The 19,736-nt window shown below is 38.2% G+C and overlaps 1 protein-coding gene across 5 annotated transcripts in view; it reads left to right on the forward strand.

Annotated features, from left to right (window-relative positions):
* The window catches only part of TLN2 (talin 2), a 144,706-nt gene extending 126,861 nt beyond the window's left edge, over positions 1–17,845 (forward strand). For all 5 annotated transcript variants that reach the window (XM_082290388.1, XM_082290387.1, XM_082290390.1 and 2 more), the window contains 7 exons: positions 790–895; positions 2,509–2,633; positions 9,314–9,439; positions 11,201–11,263; positions 11,357–11,539; positions 13,669–13,794; positions 14,788–17,845. In XM_082290388.1, coding sequence (XP_082146514.1) covers positions 790–895; positions 2,509–2,633; positions 9,314–9,439; positions 11,201–11,263; positions 11,357–11,539; positions 13,669–13,794; positions 14,788–14,916 — 858 coding nt within the window. In that variant the 3' untranslated portion in view covers positions 14,917–17,845. The remainder of the gene's footprint in view (positions 1–789; positions 896–2,508; positions 2,634–9,313; positions 9,440–11,200; positions 11,264–11,356; positions 11,540–13,668; positions 13,795–14,787) is intronic.
* Positions 17,846–19,736: the final 1,891 nt, after the last annotated feature.

Below are 19,736 nucleotides of genomic sequence, written 5' to 3' on the forward strand. Positions count from 1 at the left end.
ACAAACCTGGGTGTGACTTTCACAACTCAACCATTTGTTTTGCTCTTAAAGCTCTACCTATGTCTGTCACTCTTCTCTCAGAAGGAGCTTTTGAGTATACATAAATTTCCAGAATTTAATATTTTTCTTTACAATATGGTCATTAAAAATGCAGATGTTCCTGTTCAGGGAAAGAATTCCACTTCACTCTCTAACTGTCTTCGTGTTTTTCATTTGAAGCAGTGCAGTTTAATACTTGATACAAATTTAGTTCAGAGATTTTTATCTTTTCCTTCTATTTGAGGGTCTTGGCATTTTGTGTTCACCATTGCTGATTTTTTTCCAGAACAGGCAACTGGTACTTCCAGAACTCTGTAATTCTGTCTCTCAGAAATAGGGATGAACCAGTCTGTCAATACTTCAAAATCACCTTCTCTCCAAGAGTGTGAAAAGACTGAGCCTGATGCATAAGTATGACTAAAATACCTGAGAATGGAGGGCTAAAGCTGCATATTCCTCCCAGATACTCACAAGTGTGCCTCTGTTTTGGATAATTCTGTCCTAGGTTTAGGATTGAGAACTTCCAACAACGTTGTCAGTTCCTGCAGCTGTGCAAGGCAGTGCCACTTTCCTGGTGTGCATCCAACATTGCAGTGTAAGCTTTTGCTCCCAGTGCTTCACTGACAGTTACAGTTCTCTCACTGGGCTCTCACACAATTGCTGTATAGAATAAAGCTTTCACTAGAGTGCCTTGGGAATCTTCCAGCATTCTGGAATCCTTACTAATGTGCATTGTATCCCTTTCTCTAGATTCTTCAAAAAGCAACTCCAGAGCTAAAGCATCAGCTGGCCTCTTTCTCCAAGCGGGTTGCAGGTGCTGTCACAGAGCTCATCCAATCAGCAGAAGCAATGAAGGGTGAGTTGGGAAGCCGGGCTACCAGTGTGGTGTGCTCGCTACTCTGGAGATGATGATCTGATATTCAGTGTAATGTACACTGCAGGGTCTTCTCAGTTATTTCCTGCTGTTATCCATACATGATCCTTGGAAATCAATCCGAACCATAAGCAATTTTCATATATGGGAATCCATTATTTCTTTCCTCCTTCCCTCCTTATCTCTTAATACAGTTACTCTTTTTCATAGAACAGTGATCTACATTATGCTGTTTCAAGTAATCTGTTCAAGTAGCTGTATTGAATTCTTCAGCTTTTTCTGCATTCTCTTTTATATTTCAAAATTTCAGTTTCCATTTGCTAACGAGGCAAACCAATATCAGACTTCTTCTATTCCCTAAGTGCTTTTTAAAAATCCTTATATTATTCTCATCTTTGGAGACATTTATTAATTTCTGGCAATTTTTTCATTTTACTTCATAGTCACTAAAATAAAAATTATTTCTTTTTTCACTTACTGCCTGTAGAGGATGTCTTTATTCACTTTAGAAACTTTTTCTGTGGGAAGTAAAATGTTTTTTAACCATTCACAGTTTTCTTTCCTAATTTTCATGTATACGTACACAATAAAATTGTCTCCTAACAAATTTAACATGTAAATGTTTTAACCTTTGTGAAATGACTTTTTTTGAAGAGGAACTGCTACATTTTACAAATTCGGGGTTGACTGTATTTATACTTGCTGCCTTCTTTCTTTTTTCCTGTTTATCTGCCAGTATTAGGGTTTAATATAGAACATCTTCATCCTGTACAGCATTTGAGCTGAGAAATGGTTTCTAGACCATGCCCTTAGAGGTTATGAACTTCTTTTGGCTGTTTCATTGTTTCCCTCAATTCAGAATATGGATGCTTTCTGAACCTTGTAATTCAGAGAATGATGTTAGGAAATCAAAAATAATAATGCACTGACAACTTCCAAAAATCTGAAACCACTTCCAGCCAAGTATTCATTTTGTGGATCTACAAAATTTCTTTGAGAAAAGAGAAATGCCAAAAAGTCAACAACAACAAAAAGCTGGCCTTCAGATGGGATACAGAAACTGCTTTGGCCTGTTGTACATCGCTGTTAGACACACACTGCCAAAAGTGTGCTTCCTTCAGTCAGTGCTAACTTCATCCTCAACCACTGCTAGCAAACAGACTGCCAGGTGTGCTGGGGGTGACTGTGTTGGCTGTAGCCTGTTCTCTCTACTGTTCTGTCAGACTTCTCAATGAGCCCTATGGCTTGGTCAAGTTAGGAACCATCTGAGTAAGACCTCTGATAAACACAAGTTGAGTGACGGCTGGTTTTGTTCCCAGTATGGACAGTACCCCTTTTTGAAGCTTCTCTGCTTACACAATTATTAAATAAGTTACTTTCATAAGAGAATAATCCTGCTAAATACTTTTTTCCCCTCTGCTTTACAGTTTTCTCTGTGACATAAATCACTGGTTTCATGCCATTATGGCACTAAAATCAGCTTTCTGTGATGTACATTCTGTATTGGATACTTGAGGTGTGATTGCAATTCCCCCTGTTTGAGTGGCAGCTCACAGTGACACTGAAGTTATTGTCTCGGTCTCCATTAATTTCAGGGACAGAGTGGGTGGATCCAGAAGACCCAACAGTCATTGCAGAGACAGAGCTATTAGGGGCTGCAGCATCAATTGAGGCTGCAGCAAAGAAGTTAGAGCAGCTGAAACCGAGAGCCAAGCCTAAGGTGAGTGTCCATCCCCATTGTTTGTTTGAGGTTAACAAAGCAGAGGATGCACATTGCCTGTAGCCTGGTGTGTACTTTGCTACTGGCCACGATAATGGTGTAAACAATCAAACCTTGCATGAGTCTCAGTGCCACGAGGTGCTGCTCTGGATGGCACTTACCCCTGAGGGAAGAGGGTAAAAAGATGCTTTTCAGGGAGGGAGTCAAGCACCAGCCATGAGCAAGCAAAGGGAGATAAGCCAAATGTTAGAAATGCTTGTAATAGTTATGGCATCATTACTGTTGATTATTTAAATTTCTGTTTCCAAACATATTTTACTGGTGTGTAGTCATTCTCACTTGCTTTCTTTTGGAGATCCTTTGTTCACATCTGAATTTGTGTAGTATAGCAGGAGAAAGCAGCAGCAACACAGACGGGATCCAAGAGAATGTAAATAACCTACAGGATTTTCTAAGACTAAAACCAGCATTTTATGCCATGCTCAGAGAATAGCTCTTTCAGTGTAAAATCAGATACGTTGTATGATCATTTCTATGTAATTTTCCTGAAGAAAATTAAATTACAGTTCATTATGATATCAATTGGTGTTGCATGTTGCCAGGTCATTTCAAATGTGTCTCTGAAGATATAAAATTAAGCCAACTATTTTCATGTGCAGCACAGAGGGAATATATGAATCTGGTGGATCCCAGAGAATTGCTACCTTTTGCCGGGTGTTAACGCCAGGTTTTAGTAGAAATTACTATGTTGCATCTCGTTAAAATGAAAAATGTGTTTTGGCTGTGTAATTGACTTCAGGAAAGGACTATGTATCTATTTTCCTGTTTATGCTGCTTTGTAGGTGCAAAACTGTTTTCAAAGTGAAGCTAATGAGAAGTCTTTCTAAAAAGCAGAGCCTCAAGAACATTCAGTGTTGGATGATTGTATTGGTGCAGGGTAGTATTTTGTTATTTAGGAGCATCAGATGAAATAGTTCTTGGAAGCTTCAGCCTTTTGAGGACTTCCCACCCCCCACTCCCTGCTTAGTGATAGGAATAAATTAACTCATGAAAAAGAAATGCTCTTTGTCTGCATTTTTTAGCAAGTACATCCATTTTGGTTATAAAGAAAAATGGTCCTTTATAATGAGATTCTACAGAGTGGAGGACACAGGCTGAGTCTGAGGAGTGGAAAAGTCCTCCATCACCTTTTCTATACAATCACTGCACAATAGCACATGTGTGTTGCCTGGTAACCATAGAGCAGTTTCCTTCCAACATCTAAGCCACTCCAGGGTCATTGTAATTTCCCAGTGAATACAGCTCTCACACCTGCTCATCATTTAACATGTTAATTTGAGTATCCAGCCTGCTTGTGAGTTATTGGTCTGTCATTTTCTGAAACTAAAATTCATATCCAACTGTTTGTTTGATTTGGGATTTCAGTGGCCTTTGCATCCTTTTCAGATGTTTAATCTCTTTCACAATATGGATTATAATCCACATCAGAAGGTACTAGGAAGTTCACAGAGTGGCTCAAATAGCACTTTTTTCTGCTGCAGACTTGTAGCTTGTATCCTCCCAGAGCAGGATTTCCTGTGGTGAACAGGCTCTGTCTTTCTGATGCCCATCTTTGCCAACATACAGAGTGTTGTAGTAGGAACACTTAGACTAGGTGTAAGGGTTGCTTTGTCTTGTGCTCAGTCTATGAAATGCAGGAATAGGAGTTATTTTCTACAATGGAACAGACTATCTAGACAATATCCTGCTTTGGTTAACAGCAATCATCATCAAGTGAACGTGCAGAGAAGTCCTTAGTTGGTAATTTTAGAATATCTACCTGCAGGAAATCCATCATCTTCATCATTACTAGTTGGTGGCTGATTCTCTGGTTTTTGGTAAAGTTTTTTTATTGGTGCAGGGAGTGGGAGTCATTTGATTTAAGCTTGAAATTTTCATCTTTGTGTTCCAGTTTGTCTTTTACCTCTGAAAAAGCCCCCAATAGCTGAAGGTAGGGTTTCTTCTCATTTGTTCCACTATCTTCATTATTTTAAAACTTTTCAATTTTTTTTATTTCTTATTTTCCTTGTTTCCTCTTCATATCTTTGCACCTCTCATGCTCCCATTGATGTCTTAGGCTGACACAAATAGCATGAGACATCTTCATTTTATACTACTGGGAATCACCTTATCCCAGAGAACAATTTCTAATGAGATACAGTCCTTCTAACTGTTGCCTGTGTTTTATTGTACGATGCTTATTTTGTTTGCTTTAAATCCTGGTTGGTTGGCTGCAGGTGAATGTGCTCCCAAAATGCTTAGTCCCCTAGACCACAGCCCCACTGACACCCTTTAAATATCTGTATGTCTTCTGAGTTTGTATCTTGGAAGAACTTTGAGGACTCTCCTGAGCAGGTGTTGTTACTACTGTCTGTAATACAAAACCTGTTCAGTATTCTCCTTGCCATGTTCAAGGTGGGAAGTGATCTGAGAAGCAATGAGATCTTTATGGTTTATTAAACAGGATTTGGCTGTCATGTTTCCTTTAAGTGCAATTATTTTTCATGAGTGTGGACACTTACTTTTTTCAGTTTTCCATTTAGAGAGTCAGGTGTATTGCAATGCAGGCACATATTCCTTCTGTTATGCAAATATGCTACTGCCTGTAAAATAACAACCCCCAAAACGAGTAATTTTCTGAAGAAGAAAAATATTTTGTCTAATAAAATCTACATGCTAATACTGGGCAAAAAAGCCACTTTAAGTAAAAAGATATGGTAGATGAGGTACAACAGGAGAGAGCATTGCTGTCCCTACCCTACTCTGTCTGCTCTTCGTGCTTCTGTGCAGGCCTCTGCCTCCAGACAACACTGGTGCCTTGTAGTCAGTAAGAGTTCCCTGCTGGTAGCTTTCAGCAGTTGGTCCTTTGTTTTTTTAACCCAAGATGAATCAAACCTGGATGCCTTTTTCTGCAGGACTCTGTGTGATATGTTTGATATATTAGGTTGTTATTTAATCCAACTATATATCAAACATATTCCTACAGTGTCCTGCCCTGTCTCCGGGGGTTTTAACATAGTAGAAGGCAATATGAAGGAGTACAGTCCACTCTCAAGCAGGTTTAGAAGACTTCCTGCAGACTCCTAATCTAATCTGGTATAAAATACATACATGGAGGGCTCCTTTATCAGTAGAGTTGCTCTTGGAGAGACTTTTAAGTTGTGTAGGGCTCTTTGTGACAGTGAGCAGCAGCTGTGCCAAGAACTGACTTTCACTGAAATGGTTATTTTGTTTTCCATGGCCCAGTGCAGTAACTTACTCATATTGGTTTGCTCATTATGAAGTAGAAGATGAGAGGTGCTTGAAAATAAAATGGTTTGTCTTTTGTAATTTTTGCTACTGTTTTGCAATGAGATTGGGGGCTCATTTGTTTTCCTATTAACCCTGACTTTATTTATGCTATCCCTAATAATGGAGATGCTGTAGAAAAACGGTTAAAATGCACTACAAAAACATCTTTTTTGTTTTGTTTTCAGTGGCATCATCAACATTTTTAGGATATTCCATTCTACAGACTTTATAGTGAGCCTGATGTTTGTGTGTTCTCGTGACTTCATTTTCCAATCCATTTATAGCTGTACGTAGTTAATAACAGCATATTAGTTTAGGCTTGAGGAAAATGAGATGCTGATCTTCATGGGGGTTGCTTGATGAAGGAGAAGCTAATCACTTGTGTCATAGATCTGGGTTTCTAAAGAAACTCGCTCTAAAATCTCACAACATGGTATTTTCTGCCATGTATCACATCAATGCTCTCAACTTTATTCATGAAGGCTTTGAATTGACACATGTTGTGAGGGTACTGTATATGAGTGTGAACTTAAGACAGTCCAGGAGACACTCTTTTAATAATGGGAATGGTGGAATACTTATTTTTCTTGTAGGGCGTTTTGCAGTACCCAATCTTGTGCTGCTCCCTGTCCTCATTGCTAAGGAATGATCTTGGGAGAGCACAGGCAAGAAACACACCCACAGTGCTGGCTGAGTGTTGTGCCGCCTCCCCCACTGATATCCAGCCCTTAGATGTACGTCACACCTGAGAATGCTGAAGGGAAAACCACAGGGAAGGACTAGAAAAGAAGGATTTGTTAGAAAAGATAAAAAGCCAAGAGGCATTCAACAGTTTGAGTGCTGTGTAAGGCTGCTACAAAAATAAATTCTTCACAGAAGGGATCAACTGTCAAAAGAATTTTTTTTTTAAAAAGTAAAAGAACTTGTGAGATGTCAGGGAATGCAAGACTTGAAAGTTTGAGAACCTTGAGGTGTGGCTGGTTCTTCCAAGCCCCAGATTTCAATATAATTGGAAAGAAACTGATTTGGTAAACGGGGGAGAAAAAAATCTGTTACCAGATGAGATACTAAAGTTTAGCTGTCTGTTTTTCTTGCTGAGCTTCACCTGCTGCTCCACTGTGAAAGTTAATCCAGCCATTGTACAATGGCATTCTTGATAATGCAAGCTTTGATTTCTTGGCATTCTCTTTGAAAAGTAGTAATTTTTGCTTAGGACTCGTGTACAATATTTAGTCCACTCACTACCCTGAACTGAGTTCAAACAACTGCTTTTGTTCAGCATCTTTTTGGTGGCTGTTTTTTCACAAATTGAATTCCATCTGGGCACATACACAGCTGTCCAATAGATCAGACTATGGCCATGAGCATTTTATTAAACTTCAGCAAAGACTGACTCCTCCTTTGTAATAAATAAGCAGATATTGAAGTTCTCACTCACTTGAGTTCCTGACATTGAGTGCGGACATATAAAGAGTAATGCACATAATATATTTTATGTTAGAAATAAGAATTTAAAAACTTGATAGCAAGAAGTCTTGGACAAAAGTAAAAGTGCAGTAACAGTCTGTTAAGTTTATTGTCAGTCAGTGGTACTTTTGTTGATATTTCAGTTTCAGTCTTTAGTCAAATCAAAGTCAATAACGCATCTGTTTTAGTAAGGACAATAATTCTGATAGAGACTTTACTGGATTCATTTTAATCACTCTGGCAATGTTGTGATTGAAGTAAGAGTTTCATAAGTAAGACCTGAGACATGTAGAGGGCTGACGTGATTGCACTTAGGTATAATAATGTTCATGATGTTGCATTGCAAGCACTGCCAAAATTTTATGTGGAACATGACTTTCCAAAGCTTTGCAAAGACATAGACTTTAGTTGATGGGAATAGCCCAATGGCAAGGCAAGACAAATACTTTTCCATGGATTCGGTGGCTTTTCCTAAAAAAAAAAAACCAAAAAAACCAAAACCCAAAAAACTTTCAAGTGATAAACATCTTTATCTACACATCAGTTTTCCTTTTCAGATGATTCAGTTTTCCTGGTGTCTGTGGATGCTATTGTTTCATCTCCTGGACTTCTAGTTATGTGACAGTTACACGAAATGCTGTAGGACTGAGCACTGCTTGATGGGCCATTTTGTAATTACTCATAAATATCTTTTGTTATTTTATAATTAACTACTATTTCATCAAACTACAGTATCAGGAGAACTAAATCTGACTTAAATTTATATGGGTGTGCTTAGACTTGCAAACGAAGTACCCAATTTTCTAATTCACAGCCCACCTGGCTGGTGTTTCTAAAGTTACTTGTGTGACACAAGAATGCTGCCAAAGTTAGAAAAACCTGTATTTCAAAAGTCTCATCTCTCTCAAGGTAGAATGCCCTGATACTGTAGCCACTAGCCCTACTCGTCATACAGCCTTGGATTCCACTGGCTTGTGATTGGATCACAAACAAAACATATTATGTTGGATTATTTTATATAAAAAACTATTGCAATATATGCTCAGGCCTGGTTCTGTCTAAAATAATAATAACTGTTCATCTCTATCTATTTTTTTAACTGTTCAGAAGCTAGTAAGCATGCTTAGATGGCTAAATGTTTTCAATACTTGTTTAAATTATTTGAAAGTCAGGAAAGTTCTTACAGAACAATAAATTGGCATTTTAAATAGTAAGAAACCTCATTAGGAGGTTTTGCACATGCTTGTTGAAAGACATGCTTGGATGACTGAAGTGTTCCAGACAGACCTTTGGAACTTCATATCTCCAAGATCACTAAACTGGACTGCTGCACAAAGCTGCTTTCTGTGCAGTGACAGCTCTTAGCAAAAGCTGCTAAATCTATGCTCTTGCTTGGTACCTACTTTACATTCCTTAGTACAGGTGAATGAGACAACACACATTTATCATTGTTCAATGCCTTAAATCTTCAGGTATTTAGAAAATGCTTTCCCTAGTTTAGCAATTCTGGAAGCCACTGTTACGGCACTAGAGAGATAATCTTGATAGGAAAAACAAGAATTTCTTTTCAAACTTCCACTTTTCTGAATGTAGTTTAGAGTAGCCCTAGTGGAGGTTAATGCATTAGAAAGTTGATGGCATTCTTTAAGTATCTTGTGTGATACTCTGTTTCAGTGTGAGCAGCCACAAGGGCAAGCTAATACTTAATTTATGTTGACTCCCAGCTTTAATCCACACAGAACTCCTTTGCAGAAAATGATATTGTAGGTCTTACTGACTTCACTGATGAATTCCAAAATCTTCTTGTCTTTGTATATGTCCTCAGTCTTGAAAGTGTAATTGCTTTCAGGTGAATGTGTAACATTGTTTTTTCTTGGTTATAGCAAGCAGATGAGACTCTGGATTTTGAAGAACAGATCCTGGAAGCAGCTAAATCCATTGCAGCTGCTACCAGTGCCCTTGTGAAGTCAGCTTCAGCAGCCCAGAGGGAACTGGTGGCTCAGGGAAAGGTGGGTAAACAGGACATGTAGCAACAGTAGTGGGGGAAAGCACCAAAACAGAATCCAGTCTCCTAACTGTTCTGTTAAAAGCAGTAGGAAAGAAGCTTGGGAATGACTAATGGAAATGTAAATTTTTCATTGCTCATCACAATACACAGCCCAGATCTGGTTCTGTTTAGAAAATCCCACAGTTAGGTTTATTTAAACCTCACAAGTGGTGTTTGGTTCTTCAAATGATTCAGTTGTGGGTAGTTTTACTGTGGGGGTTTTTCACTTCATGAAGATCTGTGATTCAAGCTAGTAATGTATAGTCCCACACAACAGTTTGGGGATCCAAACCCAAATGTCACAATGTACAATACTGCTCTGGACCAGAACAGCAAAAGGCATCAGTAATTGTGCCCTCAATGTCTTGTGATTCAATGGGGACACAGGTCTGCATGTAAAGTCAGTACATTTAAGTAGCTGTGCTTGTAGTTACTGTTGGGACCAATGGAAGGAGTGTTTACAATATGTCGTATCCTGTAGGTGTGGTCAGAATTGAGGTTTTGTAAATTATTTCATATCCATCACTATTTTTCACACTTAGTATACTCTGAAATATAAAATCAAAACATCAACCAGGTATGTTGCCTGTGAGAACAATTTATTATAGGACCATTGTTGTATAGTTATGGTTTCCATTTTCACCTAATTCTTAACTTGGAACAGGCTGTCTTACGGATCCCACAATCAGGCTATGCTGTCTGCTTCAGCCTGGATTCTGGGAAGCTAGTGCTTTTGGCTCTAGCAGGAGCACAGAGCACTTAGTCTGTGGTCTACTTAAAAGTACCTGTTCAGGGGATGATAAGGCAAGAAAACCTTGAAACCTAAATAATTTAGGGACCTAATGGGTTTTTTTTGTATAACTGATTTTTTAGTTACATATAAGTATCACCATATCTATGAGAGAACATACCTTCTGTTTATGTTGGTGCTGCACTTAATGATTTGATTTCATTCCCTGGAATTCTCATTATGCACAAATCCCTGTTTCCATTTCTTTTAAAACACAAGCTTCTGGACCATGTTTGCATTTCACATCTTCCAGCTTCTCTCCCAAAACCACTCAGACCCAGGCAGCTGGGGGTGTAGGTCTGGCAACCAGTTATAGAGTTTAGTTTCATTGCTTTCATCTAACATGGGAAGAAGACTGTCTCCAAATTGTTGCTGTTACTGCTGATGCCACGAACACTTCAGTGGAAAAGCCATGCAGAAAACTGGGCTGCTGTCCTAAACTGCCATTATTAGGCATGAAGGCACTTGGAGGGCTTCCCTGTGAAGCTTTCTGATCTGTACCTTCCCAGAGTGCTTGCATCAGAAGAGATGAAAGAATAATGTAAATTCAAATGTGTTATGGAGACAGAAGTAAGTTATTTTAAAGCCTGGGAGTTAAGGAACTGCTGCTTCAACTGTTGCTTAGGCTGTGGCTTCAACCATCAGTAATATGCTAATTACTGGTTTTTCTGGTAATTATTTCTGTGTGTTCCAAGAGTGGGTCAGCTGAAGCAGTGTAGTAAGTTGGACACTTCCTGAGCAGGCAGATGTATGCTGGAAGCACAGTTACTCTGACAACTGACTTCCAGTTGGATTTTCTGCTCCTGGATGTGCTGGGCACAGTCACAGGTACAGGTGTTTCCTTTCTTCATGGATTACTGCTTGTCTAATTCTGAGACAAACCAATTGTATTTTCTGTTTTCTTGTAAGCCATCTCTGAACTGTTTTTTTCAGGTTGGAGCAATCCCTGCAAATGCAGCTGATGATGGACAGTGGTCTCAGGGACTTATTTCTGCTGTGAGTAACTACTTCTCTTGAGAAAACTGGCATCTTCCCTGAAGAAAGAATATCCTGTGAGAATAGACAGTGACTTTTTTTACTGCCTTCTAGGCCCGAATGGTGGCAGCTGCAACCAGCAATCTCTGTGAAGCAGCAAATGCATCAGTTCAAGGCCATGCTAGTGAGGAGAAACTCATCTCATCTGCCAAACAAGTTGCAGCTTCTACAGCACAGTTGCTTGTGGCTTGCAAAGTGAAGGCTGATCATGACTCTGAAGCCATGAGGAGGCTACAGGTACTTGTTTTCTTAACTACTGAAAACCCATGGTAGTGCTATGTAAACACTGTTTCAGCACTCCAAGATTATACATGTGTTCAACAATTTCTTTAAGTGCTAGCCTGGATTGTGGTCAGTCTTCCTTTATTTCTAGGAGTCAAGAGATAGCAGTTGTAGATAGAGCATTTCTAAAATGGAGAATCATTGTTAGACAGTAAGAAGAGAACCTAATGCAACATCTCAAGTCTGATTGAGCTTCTTTACATGAAACTGGTTCCCTTTTACTTTACACATCCATTTCATGCTAAGCTTCTCTGAACTGCTGTTGAATTAACACTGTGTTTTGATGGGTAAAATCTAAAATCTCCAGAAGTTTTGTTTGAGGATGGTAATTTTTAAAATGACTACAGCCTTCTCTGACATCATGTCCTGCAGGCTCAGCCTGGAAATTAAGAACTATTTCAGCTGCTTTTTTATACCACCCTTGGTGAGCAGTGAAAATTCCCCTTTTTCTTGCACTTGCACAGGTGCTACTAATGGACACTCAGTGCAACAGTTCAAGTGTGGATAGGCAGAATCAAGTCCAACAGAAATACATATAACTTAAGTATCTGTCTGAGCATGAGGAACTGATGTCATCATTTTTTTTCAAAGTAGAAAAATTGTTTAAATATTTAGGAGGAAAAAATAAATGTATGAATGCATAAAAAATCTGTTTGTTTCTATAGAAGACAGTGGTATGTCATAGGGCACTTATAGGGCTGAGATGGTTTTAGTGCTTTATAGTGGATTGATGTAGATTGACATTGCCAGAGGGGTGTGGGGAAGGTGTCAGTACCCGGAAGGTGGTTCTGTCCATAGTGCAATCTGCTCTGTAATATCCAAGGGCCAGGATGGGTCCGAAGGAATTTTAAATGCAGAGCAAACAATAAAAACAGGAAGAAAATCAACTACTAGAGACTTTTCTCAGCTCTGATAGGAAATGTGGGGTTCTCAGTCATTGTGGGCAAATATTGTTAAATAGACATCAAATATGAGAAATTGTTAGGGAATGTGAAAAGGAAATAAGCCCAAGCATGGACTGAAATTGAACTTTGCCATTTTACCAAGCTTCATCTTAGTCCCAGAATGAATAATGAATGGAAGAGCAGTTTGCACTTGGAAATCATGTCCTTTATCATAGCAAAACCAGTGAGTTGATGTCTACTAAATATTATTACTGGTGAACTTCCCAAAACTACTAAGACTTTTCAGCTGACTTTGCCCCCAGCAGAAATGTTTTCACATAGCTTTAATCAACAGGTTGGATTCAGGACTTTAAATGTTTTGCTTTTCTCCTATGTACCCCAATTTGAACTGCATTTCCCATGAACGTAAATTTGGAATGCACTGTTACAGAATCTTCCAAAACTTAATGAAACAATTGGAAATGTTTCCATTCTTTCTGGATGAGCTCCAGGCTGAGCAGAGCAAATTTCAAGTAATTTTTCCTTGGGCCATTTCAGTGAGAAGAGTTGAAAGGGAGATGTAGCTGGAAATACGGGATAGGACTGGGGGAAGGTGGGGAGGCAGGTTCAGAGCTGGTCCATGTGGCTTCCCTTCCTAGTGCCAGCATGTGGGAGCAGATTGTCTTGGCCTGCTGGCAGTACCCAGTTCAGACAACAAAAGATGTATTTTTACAAATGTTTAACTGTTTCTCTTTAGAAATCTGAGAATTTTTAGGAAATAAAAGTTTAAATCTGAGATAACCATGGCTGTGTAAGTTGCTAACTTGCCCTGATCAAAGTCCATTAATTTAAAAACTTAATTGTTTTATAATATCTTTATACACTAGCTTTTAGTTTCTGTTCTTCTCAAAAAACCAAAATCTCATCAGCATAATATAACTTGCAGTTTCATCCACTGTTTTATTTCAAACTGTAGAAAAAAAATCTCATTTGTAACTTCTCCAACTTTCAGCTTCTTAAACAAAGGAAATTTTTTCTCTCTGTAGCACTGATTTTCAAAGATTAATTTGCTTTTCACTGGGGAAAAAAACCCATACCTTTTCTATGCAGTCAAGCAAAGATGTTTTAGTTTTGATGTTCACACAAATCCACATTAGTTACACGTTTTCCTTATTACTGAATTTCTTACCTTTCTCAAAGGCTGCAGGAAATGCTGTCAAGCGTGCATCAGACAATCTTGTCAGGGCAGCCCAAAAAGCAGCATTTGGAAAAGCAGAGGATGATGACGTTGTGGTCAAAACGAAGTTTGTGGGTGGCATTGCTCAGGTTGGTACAATCACTCCAGAAATAAAGCAGGGAAAAACCATCACAGAAACGAGCAGTGTTACAATGTCCACCTGCTGCATTGCAAGCTGGACAAATCTATTTAGAAATCTATAATCAATTACTTGATGCCTCATTATCATGTAACCCCTGACATAAGAGCACAGGGATGTGCTGAGTGGTGTTTGCACTTCTCCACTGAGCATTTGCTGTAATAGCAGTTACCATTGTCCAATAGCTTTTATTTTTGTTCTGGTTAAATGAATGGATCTTTTCAGAATTCTCTTATGTACTTTAAATGTTCCCAAATCTTAATGAAACAATGGCTTTGCATATATTTAAGCAAAGAAAAAAAGAGTGAGAGATAAAAACCGATGATGTTTTGTTCCTCTGACCATAATAATTATTGGAAAATAATAACAATATTTAAAAGTAGATTTCAAGGCTTCGTACCAAGGAAGGTACCGATTTCTAGATTCCTTATAATGAATGAGGTACCTCATATTCTGTACTTGCTACTTAAAAGATACTGGACGTGATTATTTCTGCATATCTGTACTACTGTAATTTTTTCTTTGGCGTTCTGAGATGCAGGAAAATACTGTGGATACCTGCAGTAAGGAATGTTCAATTTTACTGTCACTCAGACATTATGTTAAGACATGGTGCTAATTCTCCATGTTCTAAACCCCCACTCTGCTGAATGTTGGGAGAATGCAAAGCTGTAAAATTCATCATGGATACATGGTTAAACTGTGGTGGTAGATTCTTTTTCTCTTTTTCTTAGTCCTCTTTATGAAACAAGTGGGAATATAATACTTTTCTTGATGGCCTAGTCCTGGGATCTGGAAAAATTTGAGCAATTCCTGATGAAGTAATTGAAATTTGGTGCTTCTCTGGAGAATGCTCAAGGGCCAGCTGGGGCGTCATAGAGAAAGAAATCTTATTTTACAGACAGTATTCCTTGCTGTCATAATGCATGCTTCTGTTTTCTAGATCATTGCAGCCCAAGAAGAAATGCTGAAGAAGGAAAGAGAGCTGGAAGAGGCAAGGAAAAAGCTGGCTCAGATCCGCCAACAGCAATACAAATTTCTACCCACAGAGCTGAGAGAAGATGAGGGTTAACCTGCTGAGATTTTTCTTCCTTTTTATTCTTTTGTTTTCTTTTTTTTTCTCTTTTTTTTTTTCTTTTTAAGAAATAAGCTAAAGGGGGACAGCACATTGAGAACTGCTCTAACAGCATACTGGTATGCCAAGCACTTAGATAAATAAACTGTCTGTCATAGCTTTGGATGAGCAGAGGGCGATAAACACTTGTTCTTTCCCATCTGCTCAGCTGAGGTGCATGATGATCAAATAATGGTACGGTGTTAGATTCATCATTCCTGTTCCTCCCTTGACTTATATCTCAGGAGAGAATGTTTCACTTTTTACTAAAGATACTAAGTCAGTATTATTGTCACTTTCCTGATGCTTGAGGTATTTATCGTTCCTTGACTTGTTCTAAAACATTGATAATATTAGTAGAAGAGTCAAGAAATATTTCCTATGATAAATATCACATGAGCTGGTGGTTCTCCCCAAGTACCCTTATAAAAAGAAGACCAAGATGGAGAAGGATGTATGGCTGAGTGGAGAAACACGCATGAGTGTGGCTTTGAAGAAGAAGCCTGTCCTCTTTCAGTGTTATATAGCTGGTTCACCCCAAAACTGGAGGAATTGTCTCTGCAGCTGTTTGCACTACTAGTATTGCTCCTTACCTGATACCAACAAGCTTCTGCTTGTACAGTATTTAGGTTTACAAAATGTGGCAATTGCCATTCTTTAAAGAGCTCGAAAAACAAAGAAATGGAAACCTTGTCACTGCCTCAATAATAGCAGGTTCATGAAAGAAAATGCTGTTTCAATTATATACCTCTAATGTGTGACTACTTTTACAGTATTATACACACATACACATGCTCTAACATTGGACTGAATAGTTTGCATTTTGTTTTTTAATTGAAATTATCTGGTTCATACTGTGGTATTTCTGCTAGAATGTATCTCAGTTAAAAATGGGAAATGCCCAGTACAACAAAAGACTATCACAACTCTTGTTATTATTTTAATAATTACATTTATAATTATTATGTTTTGAAACCTGTGGGAATTGTAGGAGAAAAGAATAAGTGATTTACAAGTAGATTTACAAGTTTTCCTGTAATATATTTTTAAAAAATTTGGACTCTAGAGAGTTTGTTTTCATAGTTGCTATTGATGAAAATGTATTCACCAAGGAATTGCAGAGAAGAAATAGCAGCAATCTATCAGCAATCTTTGTCTTCAGCTGCAGAAAGGTACAGTATGCTCTCAGTATCTCTGTTGTGACCTAAACAATAGAAATTTGGGTAGAATAACATATTTTACTCTGTCAAAGAGAGAACACAAGTCACAGCAACTTTAACTAGCAAAAGCTAAACTATTTGACTAACTACAGAAACATATCTCTTCTAACAATAGTTTCCAACATGTCTCCGACTCCACTCAAGCCCTCTTAAACAATAATGGCAAGTCTGTTTAGGTCAAAGGATGTTGCCCCTCCAGTCGTTCTGAAGGCTGTGCTGTCCTTAGACCCCGCCAGGTATGTTCAGCTGAGCCCGTTGTGTTCTGTGCATACCCACCTAGTTGTCATTGCTGCAGAAAATACTTGTCTTGTAGACTCCCCAGTAACCCCCTAGTGGTAGGTTCATCAGTTTAGATAGTGCTAACTCCTCATTTAAGTTACCTGCATGAGATAGAATTATCAGGAATTTTGTCACACTAGTACTAAATATATAGCAAAAAAATTGCTAGAGAATTAATAAATATTGACGTGTACAAAGGTTTTTATTGTCTCTTCTCTGGTACTGACATATTTCAGACTTAGTAGAGTTGCTGGAGAATCCACAATCATGAGACGAAAAAAATTGGTATATCCCAAATGGAATTACTGGCATTGACAGATGTGCTGTGATGTGTAGGCTTGTGTGCAAATGCAAACCCTGTACCATCAGAGATGTGCAATTCCAAGTTCTTTGATTTGCTACTTCAACACAATCAATTTGGTTTTTCGTTCAACTCACTGTGAAGAGTGTCACAGTCTGGAATCCTACACCAAGAAAAAGGCTTCCTGTTAAGTCTTTGGGCAGAAGGTTAAACTGGTATTTATTGCTGTAAGACCTAAATAAAGACCGCTCTAGTGATAGGGATTTTCTGCTGCTGTTGGTAGGTTCAACTCCTTTGCAGCTTATGCCTTTCTCTTGTCTCACCTGGATGGCCTCACTTTCTGATCTCTTTTTCAGAAAGATCTGCAAAGCAGATTTGTTACTTTTTCCCTTTCAACCTATGTTTAACTGTTATTTGATCTCATTAAAGCATGAAGAAAGATGATGCTGTCTTTAACACCATGCCACTATTTTATTGTAGGTGTAATACTGATGTAATATACTTTGGTCAGGATGGTATTTGCCAGTTTGATATAAGCCAAAAAAACCTTGTCAAATGCAACTATGTATGGAAATTACATAGCTAGAAAACTTTATCAGTATGTAGAAGGTAAGAGCATGTTCAAATGGTGCTCCAGAGAAGAGTGTTTGGGAAGTCCATTTTAGCACAGCTATTTTCAGACTTCTCTGTTTCTGATTTAGTGCCCCCTCTTACATGACAGAAAGTATTTTCTCCTTAGCTGTATGCTCCATAGAGGAACCACAGTCAGATGAATAGCTGAGCTGGACAACTGAAGTATTTTTTTACTCAGACTTTTGGGTCTTCATTTGTGAACCATTAAGAGAATATAAGGTCATCCTAAGTCTTTCTATTTCAGTTTTTTTCTTGCTGTTATAATTTGCAGTATCGCTGAAGTCCACGTGTGAACGTCTGTGGAGTTTGGAACTAGCCCATGCACTTCTTTGGCGTGGGGACTTGCAGCAGGAAGTGACAAGTTGGAGTAAGGGGTAGATGCTAATTGATAAGAAGGACAGATGTTTACTTTGTTCTGTTAACTTGTGAAATGATGAATGAGCTCTGTTGTATCTCACCCTTCTTCATGTGGAATTCACTCTGAGAATTGTATGCAAATTAAAAACAAAATGCCTCAAAGTTCTTTGTGTGCAAATAGTCTAATGTCATTTCCCCAGCTATTCAGAAAATTGAACATTTTATCATTTGTCTAAACTTTTATATATCAGAAGCCTCTAAAGTTACAAAAGGTTTGAAACAAAAATTGAATTCCAGACTTCTTTTCATCTGTCCCTTTCCCTTTGATTTTCTGCATGTTCATTACTTAATTCCTAATGAAGGGAGAAGTACGTAAATCTAGAAACCTCCTCAACCTAAATATGTTTAGATCATGAGTGCATTTTTGTTTTTCATCAGTGCTTATCAAACTGATAAGATATTCAGGCCAGGAGTATGGCATTTATCATCCCTACGTATTTTTTTAACCTCTTGGGTTTTGGGTTTTTTCTCCTTGGGGAGTGGGCTTGGTTTAGGGGCAGGTATCTTATACTGTAAAAGTTTTCTCCTTATGTAATTGTGTCATGGTTAACAAAGAGAGTTATCTGCCCATAATTGTCATGATTTCTGAAACCTGCTTTTCTGTATCCATGTTACTTGCATTAAACGCATTGTGGTTGGTCATGTTAATGGAACAACACATTTCTGGGGCACAGTTTATGATGCCAAATGCAAAAACTGTTCAGTCAGGTGAGTTACGACTCTGTTACAAATTGCTCTCATTTACCGAGCTATAAATAAGTGCCATTTTGTCACTTAAAAAAAAAAAAAAAATTAAAAAATAGAAGAGCAGTACAAACCCCTGTTTTCTCTCAAATTAGTGGACCTTGTTGCAGTGGAAGAACCTCCTGTTCAAGATGGTTTTGAAATTTTATGCCGGAGTTTCTAGGGGTTTGAACTCTCACTTTGTCTTCCTTTTAAAGTTTTAACCCCAAGAGAGGCACAATGAAGTTTGTAGTCATGCTACCATACCATTATGTACAGTATTTATCTGGCCATAAAAATAAATAAGTAATATATTTTAGTTTGGTCTTCACCAACAATAAGCCCCTTGAAGGAATTTTTTTTTTTTTTTTTTTTTTTTTTTTTTTTTTTTTTTTGCATGCAGGTGTTTGTGTTGCAGGGGTGGTCGGGCAAAGGATTTGCTCCTTAAGCAAAATAAGGCTGAAGTTGGCTGTAAGAGGTTAAAATTCCCAGGTGACAGAGGAGAATGTTCTGTTTCAAGTTCTGCTGCACAGACAAAACTATCAGTGCTTACTTTGTGACATGTCAGTATCAGGTATACTTTGTGACCATTCAATATCCTTAAAGTAAAGTACATGTTCATCACAAAAATATATAGAAAAATCAAACACCAGTTATTCAAGGGTGTTGGATATTTGGTGTTGTTCATGTTTGTTGGGGGGAAGGCAAGTTTTGCTTTTATATTTGTTATGATTTACATTTCATTCAACATTTTTTCCAAGTCAAATATAACTGTGTGTGGAGGTACTCCAGTTCTCTGTGTGAAAACTGTGCCAGAAATCTTGCCACTGCTCGGCTGCATTACAAGTACTTCAGTGTTGCTACCAGAAGGGGCTGTTTCTGGCATTATTACACTCATGTCAAAGTGGGATCTTTTGGGCGTTCCATGTGTTCATCAAGTGGCTCACCAGATGTGTATATTATGTCTCTGATGATGTGATGGCTTTTTCCACTCATTCTTCATGACAGAAACAAGACTGAAGATGCTCCTCTTCCAGTGACGGTTAGCTGAATAATGAATGGGGGGCTGTAGAGAGGCCCTAGGTATGTTTTAGGCTAAAATATTTTTAAATTGCTATGAAAATAGATACTACTTTAAAAAAAGGTATTTAGCAAGTTTGCTGCCTGTTCATATTTTCTGTATAGCACAATTTTAATTCGTGTTC

The sequence above is a fragment of the Coloeus monedula genome (assembly GCF_965178545.1).
Source record: "Coloeus monedula genome assembly, chromosome: 14".
NCBI lineage: Eukaryota > Metazoa > Chordata > Aves > Passeriformes > Corvidae > Coloeus > Coloeus monedula.